The sequence below is a fragment of the Penicillium diatomitis genome (assembly GCF_028827545.1).
Source record: "Penicillium diatomitis strain IBT 30728 chromosome Unknown utg000005l_segment0_segment0, whole genome shotgun sequence".
NCBI lineage: Eukaryota > Fungi > Ascomycota > Eurotiomycetes > Eurotiales > Aspergillaceae > Penicillium > Penicillium diatomitis.
In genome coordinates, this window is record NW_026623177.1 from 3,364,583 (window position 1) to 3,381,605 (window position 17,023).

Below are 17,023 nucleotides of genomic sequence, written 5' to 3' on the forward strand. Positions count from 1 at the left end.
GATCACCGGCGTTTCTGATGAACCAGATTTTCTCTCCTTACTTATTGCGTTATGCTTCCATTTTATGTTTGATATCTCCTTCCCTGATCCCCCTAGGGTATGATAATCTTATTGTTTTGTTAGATGTAGCCTTTTGACTTGGAGCTTTGCGGTGAGATTACAAATGAACAATATCCTGTCTTTATGTCACAATCCCGATGTAGAGAGAAATAGACAGAGCGGTTCCTATTCCCGTCCACTCCTTCTTATTTGGATTCACAAACCTTGCACAACAAATGAAAACTTGAAAGCTTTCAGTACGGTTTTGAAGAAAGAAGAGATATCGCATTTCATAGTCATTGCAGTCATAACAGAGCGCCAAAATTCATCAATGGACATATCACGGCACAGGTGCTTCTAAGGAAGCACTCACTATAAAGGTCTGCAACTCAAGAGCGCTGGATCATTCCCAACACATCTCCAACCATGCTTTGCCGATGACAGTCGTAATAAATCCCCCAGTCACACACTGCTCGATACACCCGCGCTGACTCTTCGCAGCTTATCCGAGAAGTCTGCTCCCCATCCATTCGCAACGGACATGGACTTGGCCCGCTTCCTCTGCCGCCGCTCCAACTCCTCGAGCGGTGAGCGATCAACCTGTCGACGTTGCCAAAAGTCTTCATCAAACTGCATCCGCTGATTGTCATATCCAAGATACTGATCGAAGCGTTTTCGCATGTTGGAGTCCTCTGCAGGACGCACAGTTGGGATGCTCTTCTTCAATGACTCCCAATGAAGAAACAGCTTGATGGGACCAGAGACGAATTCTTCGAAGGCTCCCTGGCCGATCTTACTGGACTTGGTCACCACCTGCCGGAGACGCTCGCTGAACGCAAGGAGGAGGGCGATGGCAATGATGGCGAATGAGGCCGGCGCTGATGATGCGTGGTCAGTGTGTGCGTTTGTGATTGAACCCCCAGAGGAGACAGAGACATACCACCAATCTCGAACATCTCAGACAGTGACAGGTTCTCCGGTGTGCCGCTCCACTCACGGGCATTGATGCCAAATAGAGATGTGAAGAACGAGAGAGGAAGAAAACTAGAAATGGTCAGTATGCGTCTCTCCAGTAACGACAGCACGACGACCCAGACTGACATGACGGTGAAAATGGTAAAGACCATCAGGGACCGGGATTGGTTTTGAGTTTCTTCCGCTTGCCACCGAGCCATCTTGGCTTCATCTACATTGGCTTGCTTTTGCTTCAGGTCAAGCAAGGTCTCTACCGCCTTCTGAGCCAGATGGCTATTCTCTTTCATTTCACCGATTTGCACCCGGTACTCGTTGATTCGCAACTGCGCACTGTCAAGGAATGCCATACCGCAGCCACCTTGGTCAAAGTACTTGAACATGCTTTTCAAGACTGTGTCTTGTTGATCCAGGAGTTTTAGGATGGTTGACAATTCATCTTCAATGTCCCGCAATTCGAGAAGCACGGACAGGTCGTCTCGGTTCCGGCGAGCCGTCTGGCGATCTTTTGCATCGCGTTCCGCAGCTGTGTCATGCTTTCCTTGAGACTTACGACCAAGGTCGGCAGGCCCCTTCACAAAACCCTGATTGCGAAAGCGTTTGAACGATTTGGTCACAGATTCGGTCTGAAGAAAGTGAGTGACATTTCCCAGTAGGTCTTGCGAATCGTGGCCCGGTTGGCACATCAACATAATCGGGGCTACTTACGAGGATACTGATTGACTCTTCAAATATTCGCAGGACTTGCAAGTCTCGGTGCAAGGTCCGGTCTAAGAGAACAGTTGTGGCGTGCAACATGATCAAGGCGGCCAGGTCACCCGCGGTCTCGAACCGACGAGCCAAGTCACCATTCAACTCATTGTAGATACTACTGTGCAAGTTGGTCTGCTCCAATAGCTTACCTTCTGAGGTTGTTGCCTCTTGGTTTGGAAAGAATGTAATGATGGTTTTTCTGTCGACGATCCAGAGCCAGAGCTGATCAACCATCAACACATTACCGTCCATGAACTCACTGGGTCCCTCGTCTTCGGGATCATCGCTATTGGCGTCCAAGTAGCCACGAAGTTGTTCGTCGATCTGAGCAGGCTTCCGTGTCCTTTTCCACAGCATTTGGTCATCGTCCCGAGCCACTGTGGACCGCAGATTGGGATACCCGAACTGGTCCAGGGTGCGCCGGAAGTGTATTGGAGGTTCGCACCCCAGATACTGCCAGATGAGTTTGGATTCGAGACTGGACTTCTCAATGCGAAATGGCACTGGCCTGGATCGGCCTTGATGCAGCCGGTCTTCGACCACTTTACGTCGCTGAATCAGGTTTCGATAGGTGTCCCAGTGGAGCTAAAGAAGATATCAGCCATGGGGCACGATGGCGCACATCACTTGCCGGTCTTACATATGGTACCTGCCACTAGGGTTAGTCTTCAACGCTTCACTAATATCTAGCGCAGTCGGCCCCAGTGAAGAGATACTTACGTATAGAGCGAGCTGGGGATCTTCCGCATCTTTCTCCCTGGCACCATCTGAGACGTCCTTCTGGCGGGAATGAATGCACGTTGGCCGAACAAATCGAGCGTGAGGCTCATTGTGTCGAGCTCGATTGAGGTTTAAATACCAGTTCTTGTCATTGATAAACCTGCGGAGACTAGTGCGCCAGTCACCTTGACGGTTAGCAATTCTTGAAAATCCATAATTGATTCTGATGATTTCTCACAATGCTGGATCCTTCCGGTCCTCACACGCCCGACGAATCACCTGAGAGACCCATCCAGCGTTGGTATAGGGAACGTGGATCCACAAGAGCTTCTCAGTACCAGGGTCAGGTCGATCGAATCGCGGCAGTGACCGAGGGAGATCTGCCCCGTCAGCATCAAGATTGATCCGATCTCGCGTTGATGATGGAATCTTCAGAAACTCCGCTTCTCTTGAAGGTGATTCCGATGCCCTGTTCAAGATGAATCAATCAGAAGGCTTATCGTATGCTGAGTAGGTTACAAGGATTTGAGCATACGAAACGGGTCGAGAACTTGTCAGCTGTATGCTTTCTCCGGATAGTTGACGCGTTGGATTTGTGCGCTTGGTTCTAGCGAGAAACGTCCTCTTGCCTTGTCGTACCATCGATGCAAGAGAGCTCTCGGTAGACTGAATATCAAGGATTCCATCTGTCGAAGCCTTGGTAATGTGGATGGTTGGAGAGTGAAATCCAGGGTTAAGACTACTCTCATCACTTTGACTGTGTACTAACGAGGGTCTGAACGAGCGTGTCCCATAATTTTGTGCTCTATGACCTTCATGGTCATCTTGACGAGACTCGCTGTGCTTCTCATCGATTGAACTCTCGTCAAGAGGGGTGTCCGGATGGGCCTGAAACACCTCGCGAGGAATAGCTCGACTATCGAAACTACTGAGCGATGAATCGTCCATTGTATCAGGACGAAACCGCTCCAGACGCTCCTTCAAACAGGCCGAGGGACCCAGGGCAAGATAATCCTTGAATGAGACCTGTGCAGTCCACATCCTGAGCGGACTTTCCTCGCTGACACCCAGAGCTACGTCCTCGAAGAACCCATTTACCTGGACCCGCACCTCGTCCTCAACGTGCAGCGAGTAATCAAATCGGGTGGACAATTCAATTGCAGTTTCAACCGAGACTTTGAGATCGTTCAAGAAGGCTTCTAGCGTCTTCTCCTGGTCCTGGAAGCATGAGATTCCCGCATGGTCGGTTCCCACCGGAATCTCAGTCTCATGCTCAATACTGAGAAGTCCAGATCTGATGGAGGTAATGGGGGCATGGAACTCGATGAAATTGTTTGAGTATAAATCTTGCACTTGCATCGTGGAGTCCACCGTCTCGAGAAATGACCAGACTTTCATGTCCGCGGAAAGAGCTTTGAACTGGTTGGAAAGATGCCACAGCCGTTCATCTCGTGGGCGGAGCTGACCTCGAAGTGAATGGGGCATCTCCTGCTCCAGCCGCAATAACTGACGAATGCTTTTCTGATATTCACTGGTTGATAGATATGTCGAGCCCTGGTGAGGAGTGGCGAAGAATGCAATTCCATGACAGCTCGTCTGAATCGCCAAGGTTGGCTCGTGTCGCGATGCTAGAGCAAGACAGGCCTTGACTACCAAGCCACCCGTGCTATGGCACAGGAAGAATATTGGTCGCTGAGGACATTCGTGACGACGTTCATGCATCAGCAGATTCAATAATCGCTCGCCAAGAGCCTCGATACTGTCTCGTTCATAAGCCTGTCCGTGGCTGTACAGTAGTACGCGAGCGCGCGGTATTTGTTTCAGCAATTCGGATTCTAGCCATGGCAACTGGGCCCCTCGGGGAGTCCAACAATCACGAGGATGAGCTCCGATAATTGGGACGGCGACGATGCTGATGGTGATGAAAAGGTCAGTTTGCGTTTTTGTACAGATCGGAAAGCCAAATGCACGGACTCAACGTTCGTTTGATCTACTGGTTTGAGGCACTCAAAGCCCGCTGGCTGAATAATTCTGGTCGACACAGAATGCGACATACTGGACGGGACGAAATCACAAAATGGACCATCTCTGCCGATCGTCCCTGAGAGAATAATTACCACCTGCAGTCAGACGGACATGCCATCTTAAATCTAACAGATGACGGGCGGAGTCATGTCAGCCTCAAGCCGTGATCATCTGCCCCGTGCCCGGGCGTGCAGGCCGCTAAGCCTCGTTTTAGCAACGAGTTCGGGATAGCGAAGGTCCAAGCACGAAGTGGCCTCGGGATCCTGCGTCATTGATTAATGGGGGCCAAAGACATCCGTGATGGAGTTCTGACGGTAATAAAGGTCAGGCAAGATGCACTTGTCATGTGTTTCTTGATTGAGATATTGTATATACAACTAGTGAAGGCGCGATTTCACGGTAAACTTTAGTCCGGATAAATTGCACGGTGAATGTCACAAAAGTTCAGGATACAAGATTATGAATGCAACATTGTCTCTATATTTCATGTGATGCAACAGATAAGAAGACGAACAGCGTGGGTCAAAATTATACATGGGAGAGTGCTGAGATGTGGCGATCAATAACACGATCGCATGCAATATCGTGGTACATCAGAAGAAGAGAGGAGAAGGGATGAGATGTGAAGGAGAAAAGGAAGGCGAAATTCATGAGCAGTCTGTATGTCGGCGCTCATTGGCATCTCGCGCCATGCGTTTGCCGAGCTCGTAGGTTGAGATCATGATGGCACATGCTGGCGCGACTTTAAGACAGCGGGCTCCCCAGCCCTTGAATAGGCCGGAAATGCCTTCTTCTTTAAGGATATGCGCGAGGAACTTTGGCAGGGATAGCTGCTCGGGTACCACAGCTTTGGAGGCTGAAGGAGCTGAGTGCGTTCCGTTTGAGGCACCGCCATGGTCCATGTGCCGATAGACCTGTTGTCGTGTTTTCCCCACATCGAATGGCGTAGTGACGAAAGCTGCTAAGGAGCCTGAAGTGGCACCGGCGATGAAGCTCTCGAAAAAGGCGGTCGAGGAGGAGGGCGCGTCCTTCTCCGAGTCCGGATGATGTGATCCGTTGTGTCTCGTTCGCTGCAGTCCTTCTTTCACTTTTTCATACCCCCACCAGTAGAGACCAGAGAAGGGAACGTCACGCCACATGGTGAGCCCCAGCCCTCTCCAGAGGGAAGTGTATCCGCTGGTCTGCGTCATCTGGTACAAACCTTCAAGGGTAGCCTTGAAGTGTCCTGCGCCGTGACCGGGCGTAGCCTGCAGTCTTGTCCGAAACATCTCCACCGGACTCGTCGCCGCTGCTGCTGCGGTGCGAGCTATCGCGCCGGCCACAAATGGTGCATAAACATCCGAGGTTCTTTGCTTAATGGGACTGCGATCATCAGTACGCAGCCAGTCATACCCGGCAAAATAGATGATATTTGCGGGGATGCCCATCATCAGGGTCGGGCTGAGGCCGCGCCACAGTGTCCACAGACCCTCATTGCGGGCAATTTTTCGTAGCCCATCAAAGGTTGACGTGAAAGTCCTTCGCTGTGTCTCTTCAACGGCGCAATCAATCCCCGGCTGCGCCGGAGTCCTTAGAATGCCATCGGGGGCTCCGAATAGGCAGATTTCAGCGTTGTTTCCCACCCAGAATACTTCTCGACAGCAAGCCGTAATGCCGAGGTTCGGTGGAATATTCTTTAATGATGCTGTCGTGTGTGTTTTATATGGTACAGGTGTCGAGGTCTGGGATTGTGATTGAAGGCGTACTCGTACAACGTCGAGAGGAGTGACTGTGGCGATTCCCCGATTAGCTCATCATATGCGTGGCTTGTCATTCTAGTGGGAGTCGCGCATCACAACCACAAGCACATACCAAGGAGACCAGTCAGTATATTTCCCGCAGTCGCAGAGATCATTCGCTGGCCAAGAGTGATATCGTCTGTCGGAGGCGGCGTCACATGAGGAGTCGGGGGTGCCCCCGTCGGGGCTGTGGACGTCATTTGCAAGTTTTCGTTTACGCCCGACAGTCCATGGCGATGTGTGTCGATGCCGAGTCTGAAGTCAGGCCGCAGACTGGTGTGTTCACGGTCAAAATGAACGAGTTGTCCAAGAGTGCGCGAAGTCTGGGTCAGGGCTGTCTGGAAGTGGGCATGTCAATGCGATCGTGCAGAGTTTCAATGAAGGAGTGATGCGTCACTTGGAAGATTTTCGGTGTTTGACGGGTGGCGGCGGGCGGAGATAAGCGTCCTGTTTCTGTCCAAGCCGATCTGACTCTCCACCGTCTTTACATGAAAATGTGCCTTTGATGCTCAACCCTCTAACGCAAATCATTGATGAGCTGGCTTGTATATACATGAGTAGGGGTTTTTTTTTTCGAACATCGATCCCACAGCCGCCGCATTGGCGCGTCCCCCACCCTGCATCAGTGGGCTTATCAGATCCTCCGATCTCCGACCCCGGACACGTCAATTAAATCCCCGCTATGGAAGACAACGCTGAGCTCGAGTCGTTTCGTCGCCAGTGGCGTGAAGAGGTTACTCGGCGGACTAAATCTGCCGCTGCTACTAGCTCCTCCGAAGCTTCACAGTCCGCTGCAGCCCCAAGTCCAGCTGTGGCTGCTGCAAATGCAAGCAGCAAGCTGCCATCACGCCGGGCGGCAGGAGCTCGCAAGGACTTGGCTGGGGAGAGCTCTTTGCCTAATACTGTGGCTACGGAGGAGCTAACTCGGCAGATCGAACGCCTACGGGTGACTCACGAGCATACAGAGACGGAGGAAGATGTGTTCACACGGCGAGCCCAAGAAGAACCCGAATCGGCCTTGGAACACTTTGAACGAGCGGTTGAGAAAGAGGCTGCCGGCAACTTGGGCGACAGTCTTCAGCATTACCGCAAGGCCTATCGGGTGAGAAGAATTGCCATGGGTTGAACAATACATGTTTGAAATGGTGTGCTGACCTGTTGTAGCTGGATGCTGGGGTGGACAAGGCTTATCGCAACAAACATTACTCCCACAGCTGGAAGAAGCCCGTTCAACCGGCGCTCGATGATCTCGCACCCTCCGTCAAGGAGACTTCAGCAGTTCCTACAGAGGAACAAATTCCTCTCCCTACAGCAGAACTAATAGAATCGTTTGCCTGTCTGCCCGTTCCTGGAGCGGAGCCGCTCATTGAAGGAGATGTTCCTCCACCATGTCCTATCGCCAATATCCCGTCCGAAGTCCTCATCGAGGTTCTTCGACATGTCGCACTCATGGACCCGGCAGCTCTGGCTCGTATGAGCCTGGTTTGCAAGCGGTTTGCATACCATTTTGCTCATGAGCAGAGTATCTGGAAGGACTTGTGTCAGCATGTGGAGTTTGGACTTCAGGGCATGCACTACACATTTGCTTGTGATGGGGTCGGTCACCCCCTACACAAACTGGACCAAGTCGAGCAATACACGCCCTTTCCGGTCAACGTACCAGCCGAGATTCCCAAGCCTTTGTCTTCGTGGAGTCAAGTCTTCCAGTGCTATCCCCGTATCCGATTCACAGGCATTTACATCAGCACCGTCAACTACTCTCGTCCAGGAGAGATTTCCTCTTTCCAGACGGTGTCCTGGAACAGCCCGATTCACATCGTGACCTACTACCGCTACCTGCGGTTCTATCCTGACGGGTCGGTAGTGTCCCTGCTGACCACAACAGAGCCTGTAGATGTTGTACCCTACATTAGCACGGAGAATGTGCTGGCCGCACGTCCTACCACTCATAAATCGTACCCGCGTCATGCCTCCTCTGATCAGGGCCATTTGCACGGCGGCTCCACAGAACCTGTCCCCTCAGTGGCCATCAACGCCCTGAAGCACGGCCTTCGTGGGCGCTGGCGTCTGGCTTCTCCCTTTGACTTTGCCGATGACCCTGAAGACCACAGCGCTCCTCCGTCGGCTATCGACAAATCCCCATCGTTTGATCCCCGTGATGTGATTGTAGAGACGGAGGGCGTCGACCCCAAGTACCGATACACCATGCATCTCTCGCTACGATCCTCCTCGGTCACCAAGGCTCACCCGAACCCTCCCCGCAACACCAAACTCGCTTGGCGTGGTTTCTGGAGCTATAACCAAATGACCGATGACTGGGGTGAGTTTGGACTTCGGAACGATCGCCCATACGTCTTCCGGCGCGTCCGGGGTTGGGGTCTGAAATAGAACACGTGACGATGATTTGTATCTTATGATCCATTTCACCTTGGACATATACATGTGGGCATATTTTGCGTACATATGGCGCACCTCACATAGACCTGCTACGAGATGGCTGCCACGAGATACTGGAGATGAAGAGCCAATAGATACTGATTTGGGATCCGTCTGTGCATTCTGGCGGCATCGCCTGCTCCATAATCCACAATGTCATGTTTGGGCAAGTGACCATAGACTGCGCAACAATCACAGTCCTCCAAGAGTCCTGTGTGATGGGTTGAATCAATGTTTGGATGGCAAGTGGTAATTCCGTGGTCCAGCGCCACAATGGAAGGTCTGGAATCCGTCCTCATGGCTTCTCCCGTCTTCTACCGCATGTAGCCTGCACCAAGTGGATGAAGACCTCGTTCACTAAATGTAGGCCCGTCCCGAGTCCAGTCGAACGTTACGATGTCCCCCGGGTACAGGATTCCTTTGACCCGCTCCGAAACGGGATTCGGCGCATCTCTGGTCATTCTGAATGCCTATCAGTGCCTATCAATGCCGATCCATGCCCATTCGCATGGCCTCGGAAGTCGAGTTGATCCGCAAGTGAACCCTCACGGCTCAGTAGGCTCAGAGGCTCTTGTGTGTGTCGGATGTCGAGTGCGACGAGGCGAGTACAGAGCTGAGAGTATAGACTATAGACTATAGTGTGTGCGCTGCGTACAGCACTTGACTCATGTGGCCATGAGATCTTGGATCTGCCGGAGGAAGAGGTGCGCTACGTTGGCGTCTTGTTGTAGAAGGGGGTCGGATCTTGAACGGGCTATCAATTATTCACTGAGCACTAAGAAGGTAAGAACTGAGGGAGGTACTCAACCGATGGACCTCTCTGAGTCTGTAGTTGTAGTCTGTAGTCTGCAGTCTGTCGTCTGTTGTTTGTCCTGGCCGAGCGATACCAGCTTAATCAGCTTCTGGCACCGATGGATGAATTCCATTCACGTAAGAGAAAGGACCAAAATTCGTATATCCAAGCATACCCACTCGAGATAAGCGACCCAGCGAGCTGTACTCTGAAGCGGGACCCTGACTGATTGTCAGGACTACCACACCGGCCGGTGAGCAGAAGGTGGAAAGACAGCGAGTGCTACTGCTAAAGGTCACTACTGAATACTGATAGGCAAGCATATCCGACGACGCAGTGTGCCCAGTGCCCACTGCCCACGACTGTGCCTTGTGCCCAACTGTCCAGTGTCCACTGATCCAGTATCCACCTGACAGTGAAGTGAGTGAACTAGATCTAGGTAAGGTCGCAGCGAAAATAAGTGGACTCCCGGACGTGCAGGGTCGAGGGCTGCTCAAAGACTACGACGGCCGTCCTCCGCTGGCTTCATAGACATCACACACTCCATTTCCAGTCTTTTCGACCGCTGCTTCTCCGCCACCCCATGTTTTGCACCCCAAGGAACACAATCATCACGCATTTCTCCGCATTGCAATGTGGTCAATCCGTGACGCTTTTCCTTGATTTAGCAACTCATGACAAACAGGCAGGCAGGCCCCCGTGGGGGATCGATGACCCCGGGCCGGCGCAGGAGGCCTCGAATTTGACGTGATCTGGCGGAAGTACTTTATGGGTACTCGTGGTTTCTGTGTCGGATCTCGCTTAATAAGTGGTAGCTCTTGGGTACCCACTGCGTACTCCCGGGCCGGATTTGAACTGTCGGACGAGGATCAACATGATGCAGGGGATCCACCGACGGATGATTATCTCAGCCGGGCACTGGGTTCAGTGGGTTGAACCTAAAATGCAGGGAAGAGAAAAAAAGGGCGAACGGAGAGTAGTAGTGGCCTCCAGATGTGATTGCCCTGATCGGCCGGACGGCCAGATGAACACTAAAACTTACCTTAGCTTGGTCGGCATGCCGTCGGGTGGCGGTTTATGACTTAATCAGCCCTTCGAGGCTTGTTAAAGTCTGTTGTGGTACAGAACACCATTTGGGTCGAAAAGTATGCGGACGAGGTGCTATTCACCACTGGTCGCTGATGAGCATAAGTTCGGGACAAGGAGAAGTTTTATAGATATGGACATCATGCTCTTCCCTCCCAGACCCAACGATCAGGACCACTCTGTGTCACACCAATTCCCATGAAAGCCATTGAGAACTCGGAATTCACCCGTTCTCCACGATGAAAATCGCAGGTGGAGCACGCATCTTAGGGTATGGCCCATCGCCACGCGTGCCCAGAGAAAAATCCGATGGGGTTCATGGTTAGGTCTGCAACGTTGTCTGGCAAATTACCGAGACATTCCAATATTTGTTACGTGATCCCCCCAGAATCCATCTTTTCCCCTCATTCATCTTGCAGTGGTCTGCTTCTTCTCCAGACTCCTCCGCAATCGTGGGAAGAACAGGGAACAGAACACACAGAATTGCTGGCAAGACACGCAATGAGCATTGTGCAAGCACCCCAGCAGACCGGTCCGACGAGAGACGTCGAGACTTATCATGATCATGATGATGCGGAAAAGGCGTATGCAGAGAAGCCGACGCCCACGGATGATCCTTTTGGAAATGAAGAGAATGGAGAGGTCAAGTATCGGGTGATGAAGTGGTGGTATGTATCCAAAGCAAGGCCTTTGGGAGTCTACCATATCACAATGATCGTTGCAGTATCGAGTTGACTAACTTGTTTGTATTAGGCAATCGGGAATGCGTACGTCTGCTCGACTGATATCATCACCTAGCAGTGATGAACTGAGATTGTCAAATTTCATGCGTAACTAATCATCTTATTATCCTCCTCGCAGTGATGGTTGCGGAGAATATCTCGCTGGGAATCTTGTCGCTCCCATCTGCGGTTGCAACTCTCGGCATAGTACCGTAAGAGAACCCCTTCTACGACTTCTGATCTTTTCCTTCGGGGATCAGCTAATGAGTCGACCGACTGCAGAGCGTTCATTATCATTCTCGGCCTTTCCGCAATCTCATGGTATACGGGCCTGATCATGGGACAGTTCAAGCTTCGCTATCCGCACGTACACAGCATGGGTGATGCCGGTGAAATGCTCATGGGCAAGTTCGGTCGTGAACTGTGCTACTGGGGCCAACTTCTCTTCATCATTTTCCTCATGGCCAGTCACATTCTCACCTTCACGGTCCTGTTCAACACCATCACCGACCACGGCACCTGTACCATCGTCTTCGGGGTCATCGGTCTGGTGGTGAGCTGCATCTGCGCCCTGCCCCGAACCTCGGAGAAGGTGTTCATCATGTCCACGGTCTCTGCAGCCAGCATCTTGATCGCCACGATTGTCACCATGATCTCAATCGGTGTGCAGGCACCTGACAATGTCCAGAACGACATTGTCACTGAGCCGACCTTCGTCAAGGCATTCCTCGCGGTCACCAATATTGTTTTTGCCTTCATCGCCCACGTTTCTTTCTTCGGCATCATGTCGGAAATGCAAGACCCCGCCGAGTTCCCTAAGTCTCTGGCCATGCTTCAGATTGTCGACACCATCATGTATATCGTTGCCGCCATGGTGATTTACTGTTACGCCGGTCCTGGTGTCTCCTCGCCCGCGCTTTCGTCTGCTGGCCCCCTGATGAAGAAGGTTGCCTACGGGCTGGCTATTCCAACGGTATGATCCAAACCCTGGTGCATGAGCTTAGCAAAACAGACCGTCGTGAACCAGCATAAGACTGACCAATCAATTTCGATATAGGTCATCGTTGCAGGTGTTGTCTTTGGTCACGTTGCCTGCAAGTATATTTACGTCCGCATTTTCCGTGGCGAGCACGCGCATCACATGCACGAGAGAAGTTGGTTGGCCACCGGCACTTGGGTCGCTATCGGTTTGACCACATGGACCATTGCCTGGGTCATTGCGGAGTCGATTCCCGTGTTCAATGACTTGTTGAGTCTGATCGTAAGCTTCTCCCTCGAATACCAAAAAAACCTTCATACTGGGCGAAACGACTAGGGCATTTGCTAACTTTCACCTCCACAGAGTGCTCTCTTTGGAAGTTGGTTCAGCTGTAAGTAACCCCCCGTCTCATATTCCTGATACTGTGAATGCAACAATGCTAATCGTCTCACAGACGGCTTACCCGCTATCTTCTGGATGGTCATGAACAAGGGCCAGTGGTTCTCATCGCCCAAGAAGATCTTCTTATTTGTTATCAACGTCGCCATTCTCGGATTTGCCTGCGCAATTGTAAGCACCCTTCCGCTTCCATCTTACCCCCATCCTTATCTCATAGCTCGAGTATCCCTCGATTCTAACTCCAAGCCAGTGCGGACTGGGACTTTACGTCTCCGGCAAGTCGATCAACAAGAGCACTTCCTCGGCCAGCTGGACCTGCGCCAGTAATGCCATCTAGATGTTGCTTGCTTTCAACCGCATGATTATGATCACGGGTGTTATTGAATGTTTATGCTCCGATGGAGTCCTCATGGCATATATTTTTGTTGTGCGTAGGAAATTGCAAAGCGCAAGGACCAGGGATATTTGATTGTATATCGTTGGATTTGATTTTAGATATGATCTGATTTGAATTGTCTTGGACTGTTTTCGCTTGTCTTTTGCACACGGTTTCCTTTTGGCGTGGGGATATTAGCTAGCATTACCTTGGGTATGAGCGCTGTCATTTGATTTACAGATGTACGGGTATTCCATACTATTGCATCGAATTCCAAATGTTTCTATGGCTGAAAGATTTTCATTGCTGTCGTAACTGGGTAATCGGATGGGCAATCGGAGTTTAGAATAAATCTCTCCATGAAGATGATGAGTATGGAAGTCTCGCCTGTGGTAACACTTTGGAACCTCTAGACGGCCGCTCATTCACGTCATGACCCTGTGGCAGCAAAAAAAAAAAAAGCCAAGATACCACATTGAATACACTTCCTTCTCCTTTCCAGCCAGAACCCCCGCCAGGAACCCACGGAACGTCGTTGGCTTAAAGTCCGGATAGAGCTCTCCAGTGCTAATATAGCCGGAATACTCGACATAGCCCAGACTGCTGTCGTGTCGCACATACAAAGCTAGCCATGTCATATTATTGGTGCTATAATTCTTGTTCGCTTCGACGTACAAAGTTGCCAGGGTTTTGTCGTCCTTGCAAGGTGGAGCTCCCAGGAGCAGTGCAGCGCTTTTTGCCCAAGGCCGTGCCATGGAAACAGATATCTTCAAAAGGAGGGAAATATGCCGGGCTTGTCGACAAAAGGAAAGCTCGATTACAGGGAGCCGCGATCACTCCATTGGGCAAAACACAGGATACTCAAACAATTATAAGATATAGTAGTAGTAGTATGTGCAAAATAAACCTCGCGGTCCGTGCACCTAGCGCCAATGGTTGGAAGCCAGTCCAGAATATGCGTCTCTGCTTCGGTTCTTCCGACTTCCAAGCTGCTCCCGCACGGGAACCATACATCCGACCTGCCTTATAATTTGCTATGATGCTCAATGGTGGTTTGAATACAAGTGGTACTGCGCTCTCTAAGCTGCGGTGCATTTGCTTCGTTGTGAACAGCGCCCACCGTTCTTCGCTTGGAGAAGGACTTCGGCCAGGGCGACAGCTCTTGAGATTAAATTCTTAAATTAGTTTATTAGTGTCAGTGCATCTGGTCATCATGCAACGCTGTCGCGGGAAATAACGAAGAAAAGAAGAAAAGAAAAAGCATCTTGGAAGATGAATGTGAGTGCAAAGCGATGTGCAACGATCACGTGCGCCAATTAATAGGAATCTGCTCCTCCTCGTCTTCAACAACAACCACCATCCACACACCGACCTGCCCATTGCTAGCAAACAACGGTGTACAGTGAATCCATCGACTGCGGCCGTCGCTGTTATATCGGGTGATCCACTTGATTCGTGCGGTGACACTATGGCCTTGCTGCATCGCTGCCATCAACTCCTCTTTGACAGACGAAGAGCTTCCAATGCGAGAAAGGAATGATGATTGCAAAATGCCTGGAATCTGTAGCGAGGGCGACGTGAACAGGACGCGGAGGGAGGGGTAAGGCCGGACAAGAAGGTACTTGGGAGGTCAAATCATTAGCTCGGGCAAGACAGTGAGGGGGCGTATCTGCGAGAGCATTCGGGAACACACATTTTCATATACACCAGTCAGTCCTCGCAGTAGAGGAGACTTGACGTCTCGAAGGCGAATCGCTTCTGACTCGCTGTCCATGGATCCTCCTCGCGGCAACCGATGTCTGTGATTGTGTGACGACGGCCTCGTGTGCAGGGGCTGGAATAGATCTCCGCCGTGCTCCTGTACAGCTGCAAGCTCCTTGGGACTAAATAGTTCGCAGAGCTGACGGAATTCATCTTTGTGCGGTGTGGTGGACATTTCTGCAATGCTCTCTTCGTCTGGATCGCGATAGCGGGACTGAAGGTCAAGGAGGGATTCCATCTGCACTCCGTCAAGCGTGAGTCCAGAGACGTCAATTTGGGCGCCAATCACGTATTTCACGTTTCCCTTGCTGTCATAGAGCGGTGCGCATTGTAGGAGATTCATGAATGGGGATCCATCTCGACGACTAAATATGTCCCAGTGAGCAAGGGCATTTTTGAGGGTTTCAGTTTCAATGGATAAGCTCACTAGTTCAGAAACAGCTCAGAGTGATGTCTCCCTGCCTTCAGAGATTCTCGGAGCCGGCGTACGCTGTTCGGGTTTGTTTTGGGACCTTGGAGGAAACGACAGTTTCGGCCTAGCACGTAGTCCATGCCGTACTGTGTTGTTCGATGAAATTCTGTGGTCTGGTGAGCATTCCTCGCGCAGAATTACAACAAGGTCTTGAGAGCAAGGAGATGCTACCTTTTGAGGCAAAGATGATAGGATTATCCGGACGCGATGGGTCTGTTAGACAAAAGACCTCGGCCAGGGCATTCGCTGTGTCTCGGAACTTCATGGGGAGTGTGCCGCGAACACGCTCTTCGACAATTTTGCTGGTAATAGTGATGCATCGGGCAGTGATGTATGCAGGAAGCTCCTCGGCAACCAGGGCATTGAGACCATCCTCAATACGCCGCTCGAGCACTCGGTTGACCGTCGTCCCGACAGCTTCAGTCTCATTTTGGATGGCTTGAACAGCCGGAGGCGGAACGTCGGTAGACAATCGGACGAGCGCATTCGCATATTCAAGCGCTTTCGATGCTTTGACGGCATTGAGATAGTACGTGAGAGTTGAGATCGACCGCGGTCTCTCCTCCAGCAGGAATTCTCGAAACCTGGCGAGATATCGAGGATTGTTAAGAATACACAACATGTGCTCCTTCCCGAACATGACATCTGACATTCGCTCTAGCTTATGAAGAGGAGCATCGACGCCGTCCCACGGGGCCACCAACTCGAATGAAGCGCCCTCTTCACTCACTGGGTTGTAATCTTCCGCATCTTCATAGGGATTGGTCTCTTGAAGCAGCGGTAGCTCACTGACCGTGACATGTCGTCGCATGTTTTTGATCGAGGACTTCGGAGTGGGATACGCCTGTTCTGCGAGTGACTGTGAGGGCGTCGTCTGTTCTTCGGTGATGATGTCTAGTCCTTTTGTTCGATTGGGAGGATGTGGAAAATCATCGAGGATATGATCGCTCCGAGACGGCGAGAGAATCCGCGGAGAAGGTCTGTCCAGCACCGCATTCATCCCAGCCCGTGAGTTTCGCCCCGATTCTGACATCCATTCGTGGTATTCATCGCGAAGACTTTCCGGCGCTGAACGCAAGGACTCACTGTCGAGACCAGACATCTCATCATGGAAATCCACAAACGACATCATTAAGGGTACGTGATATCAATGTGCATGAACGATGTTTCCGATCGAACTGTGTTCTTTGCGACGCGCGCCGAGAAAATGGAGCAAGACCGGATTCACAGGAGATGAATACGTTTTATCCTTCTCCTCGTTGACTCGGGTTCGTTGGCATCGAGAAAGAACATTTGATGTGTCATCTCTGGCCTCAAGTCTGATCGCATCGTCCTTGTCATTTTCATTCGACAGCTGCCTGACATCGGACCGTTTTCATGGGGCCAAGCAGCCATGGACGCGTGCGTCTTTTTGCACAGGTCACAACCGTCGCCCGAGCCGATCGATCCCCAGAGCATGCTTAAACTCCACGAGATCGACAGTAACTCTTGGCAGATGATGCAACCGCGGACGACGGCGAGCCTGTCAACGAGTCTGCACAAGCGGAGCAATTCCTGCGAAGGGCGTCTATCCCTCGGTCTCACGACCCTGGGTTGACAAATTCATTTCGGGGTGAGAAGCACCGGGCATTGACGTTCTGCATTGGCGGCAGACAGAGTTTCGACAGGTCAGATTTCCGCTCTGGCGGGAACGGGGCGGACGACGGCAGGCG

At 51.4% G+C, this 17,023-nt stretch overlaps 6 protein-coding genes across 6 annotated transcripts; 2 read left to right on the forward strand and 4 right to left on the reverse strand.

The window, feature by feature from the left end:
- Positions 1-501: 501 nt before the first annotated feature.
- On the reverse strand, positions 502-4,538 carry N7539_005587 (uncharacterized protein; the record flags this gene model as incomplete). The annotated part of the gene is made up of 8 exons (XM_056935189.1): positions 502-917; positions 980-1,083; positions 1,141-1,637; positions 1,720-2,349; positions 2,485-2,653; positions 2,723-2,953; positions 3,020-4,396; positions 4,459-4,538. The coding sequence occupies 8 exons, from the start codon at positions 4,536-4,538 to the stop codon at positions 502-504; spliced, it is 3,504 nt and encodes a 1,167-aa protein (XP_056790383.1).
- A 618-nt stretch (positions 4,539-5,156) lies between these two features.
- N7539_005588 (putative mitochondrial carrier protein) lies at positions 5,157-6,487 on the reverse strand (the record flags this gene model as incomplete). Its single annotated transcript, XM_056935190.1, has 2 exons — positions 5,157-6,277; positions 6,361-6,487. 2 exons carry the CDS (start codon positions 6,485-6,487, stop codon positions 5,157-5,159), a joined length of 1,248 nt encoding a protein of 415 aa, XP_056790384.1.
- A 482-nt stretch (positions 6,488-6,969) lies between these two features.
- On the forward strand, positions 6,970-8,675 carry N7539_005589 (putative F-box protein (Pof7); the record flags this gene model as incomplete). The annotated part of the gene is made up of 2 exons (XM_056935191.1): positions 6,970-7,389; positions 7,452-8,675. The coding sequence occupies 2 exons, from the start codon at positions 6,970-6,972 to the stop codon at positions 8,673-8,675; spliced, it is 1,644 nt and encodes a 547-aa protein (XP_056790385.1).
- A 2,428-nt stretch (positions 8,676-11,103) lies between these two features.
- Positions 11,104-13,039, forward strand: N7539_005590 (uncharacterized protein; the record flags this gene model as incomplete). The annotated part of the gene is made up of 8 exons (XM_056935192.1): positions 11,104-11,270; positions 11,356-11,369; positions 11,464-11,536; positions 11,607-12,297; positions 12,382-12,585; positions 12,667-12,694; positions 12,758-12,873; positions 12,920-13,039. 8 exons carry the CDS (start codon positions 11,104-11,106, stop codon positions 13,037-13,039), a joined length of 1,413 nt encoding a protein of 470 aa, XP_056790386.1.
- A 464-nt stretch (positions 13,040-13,503) lies between these two features.
- On the reverse strand, positions 13,504-13,833 carry N7539_005591 (isoflavone reductase family protein; the record flags this gene model as incomplete). The annotated part of the gene is made up of 2 exons (XM_056935193.1): positions 13,504-13,516; positions 13,550-13,833. The coding sequence occupies 2 exons, from the start codon at positions 13,831-13,833 to the stop codon at positions 13,504-13,506; spliced, it is 297 nt and encodes a 98-aa protein (XP_056790387.1).
- A 548-nt stretch (positions 13,834-14,381) lies between these two features.
- N7539_005592 (PAS domain-containing protein) lies at positions 14,382-16,443 on the reverse strand (the record flags this gene model as incomplete). Its single annotated transcript, XM_056935194.1, has 4 exons — positions 14,382-14,699; positions 14,772-15,204; positions 15,267-15,417; positions 15,483-16,443. 4 exons carry the CDS (start codon positions 16,441-16,443, stop codon positions 14,382-14,384), a joined length of 1,863 nt encoding a protein of 620 aa, XP_056790388.1.
- Between the last annotated feature and the right edge of the window lie 580 nt (positions 16,444-17,023).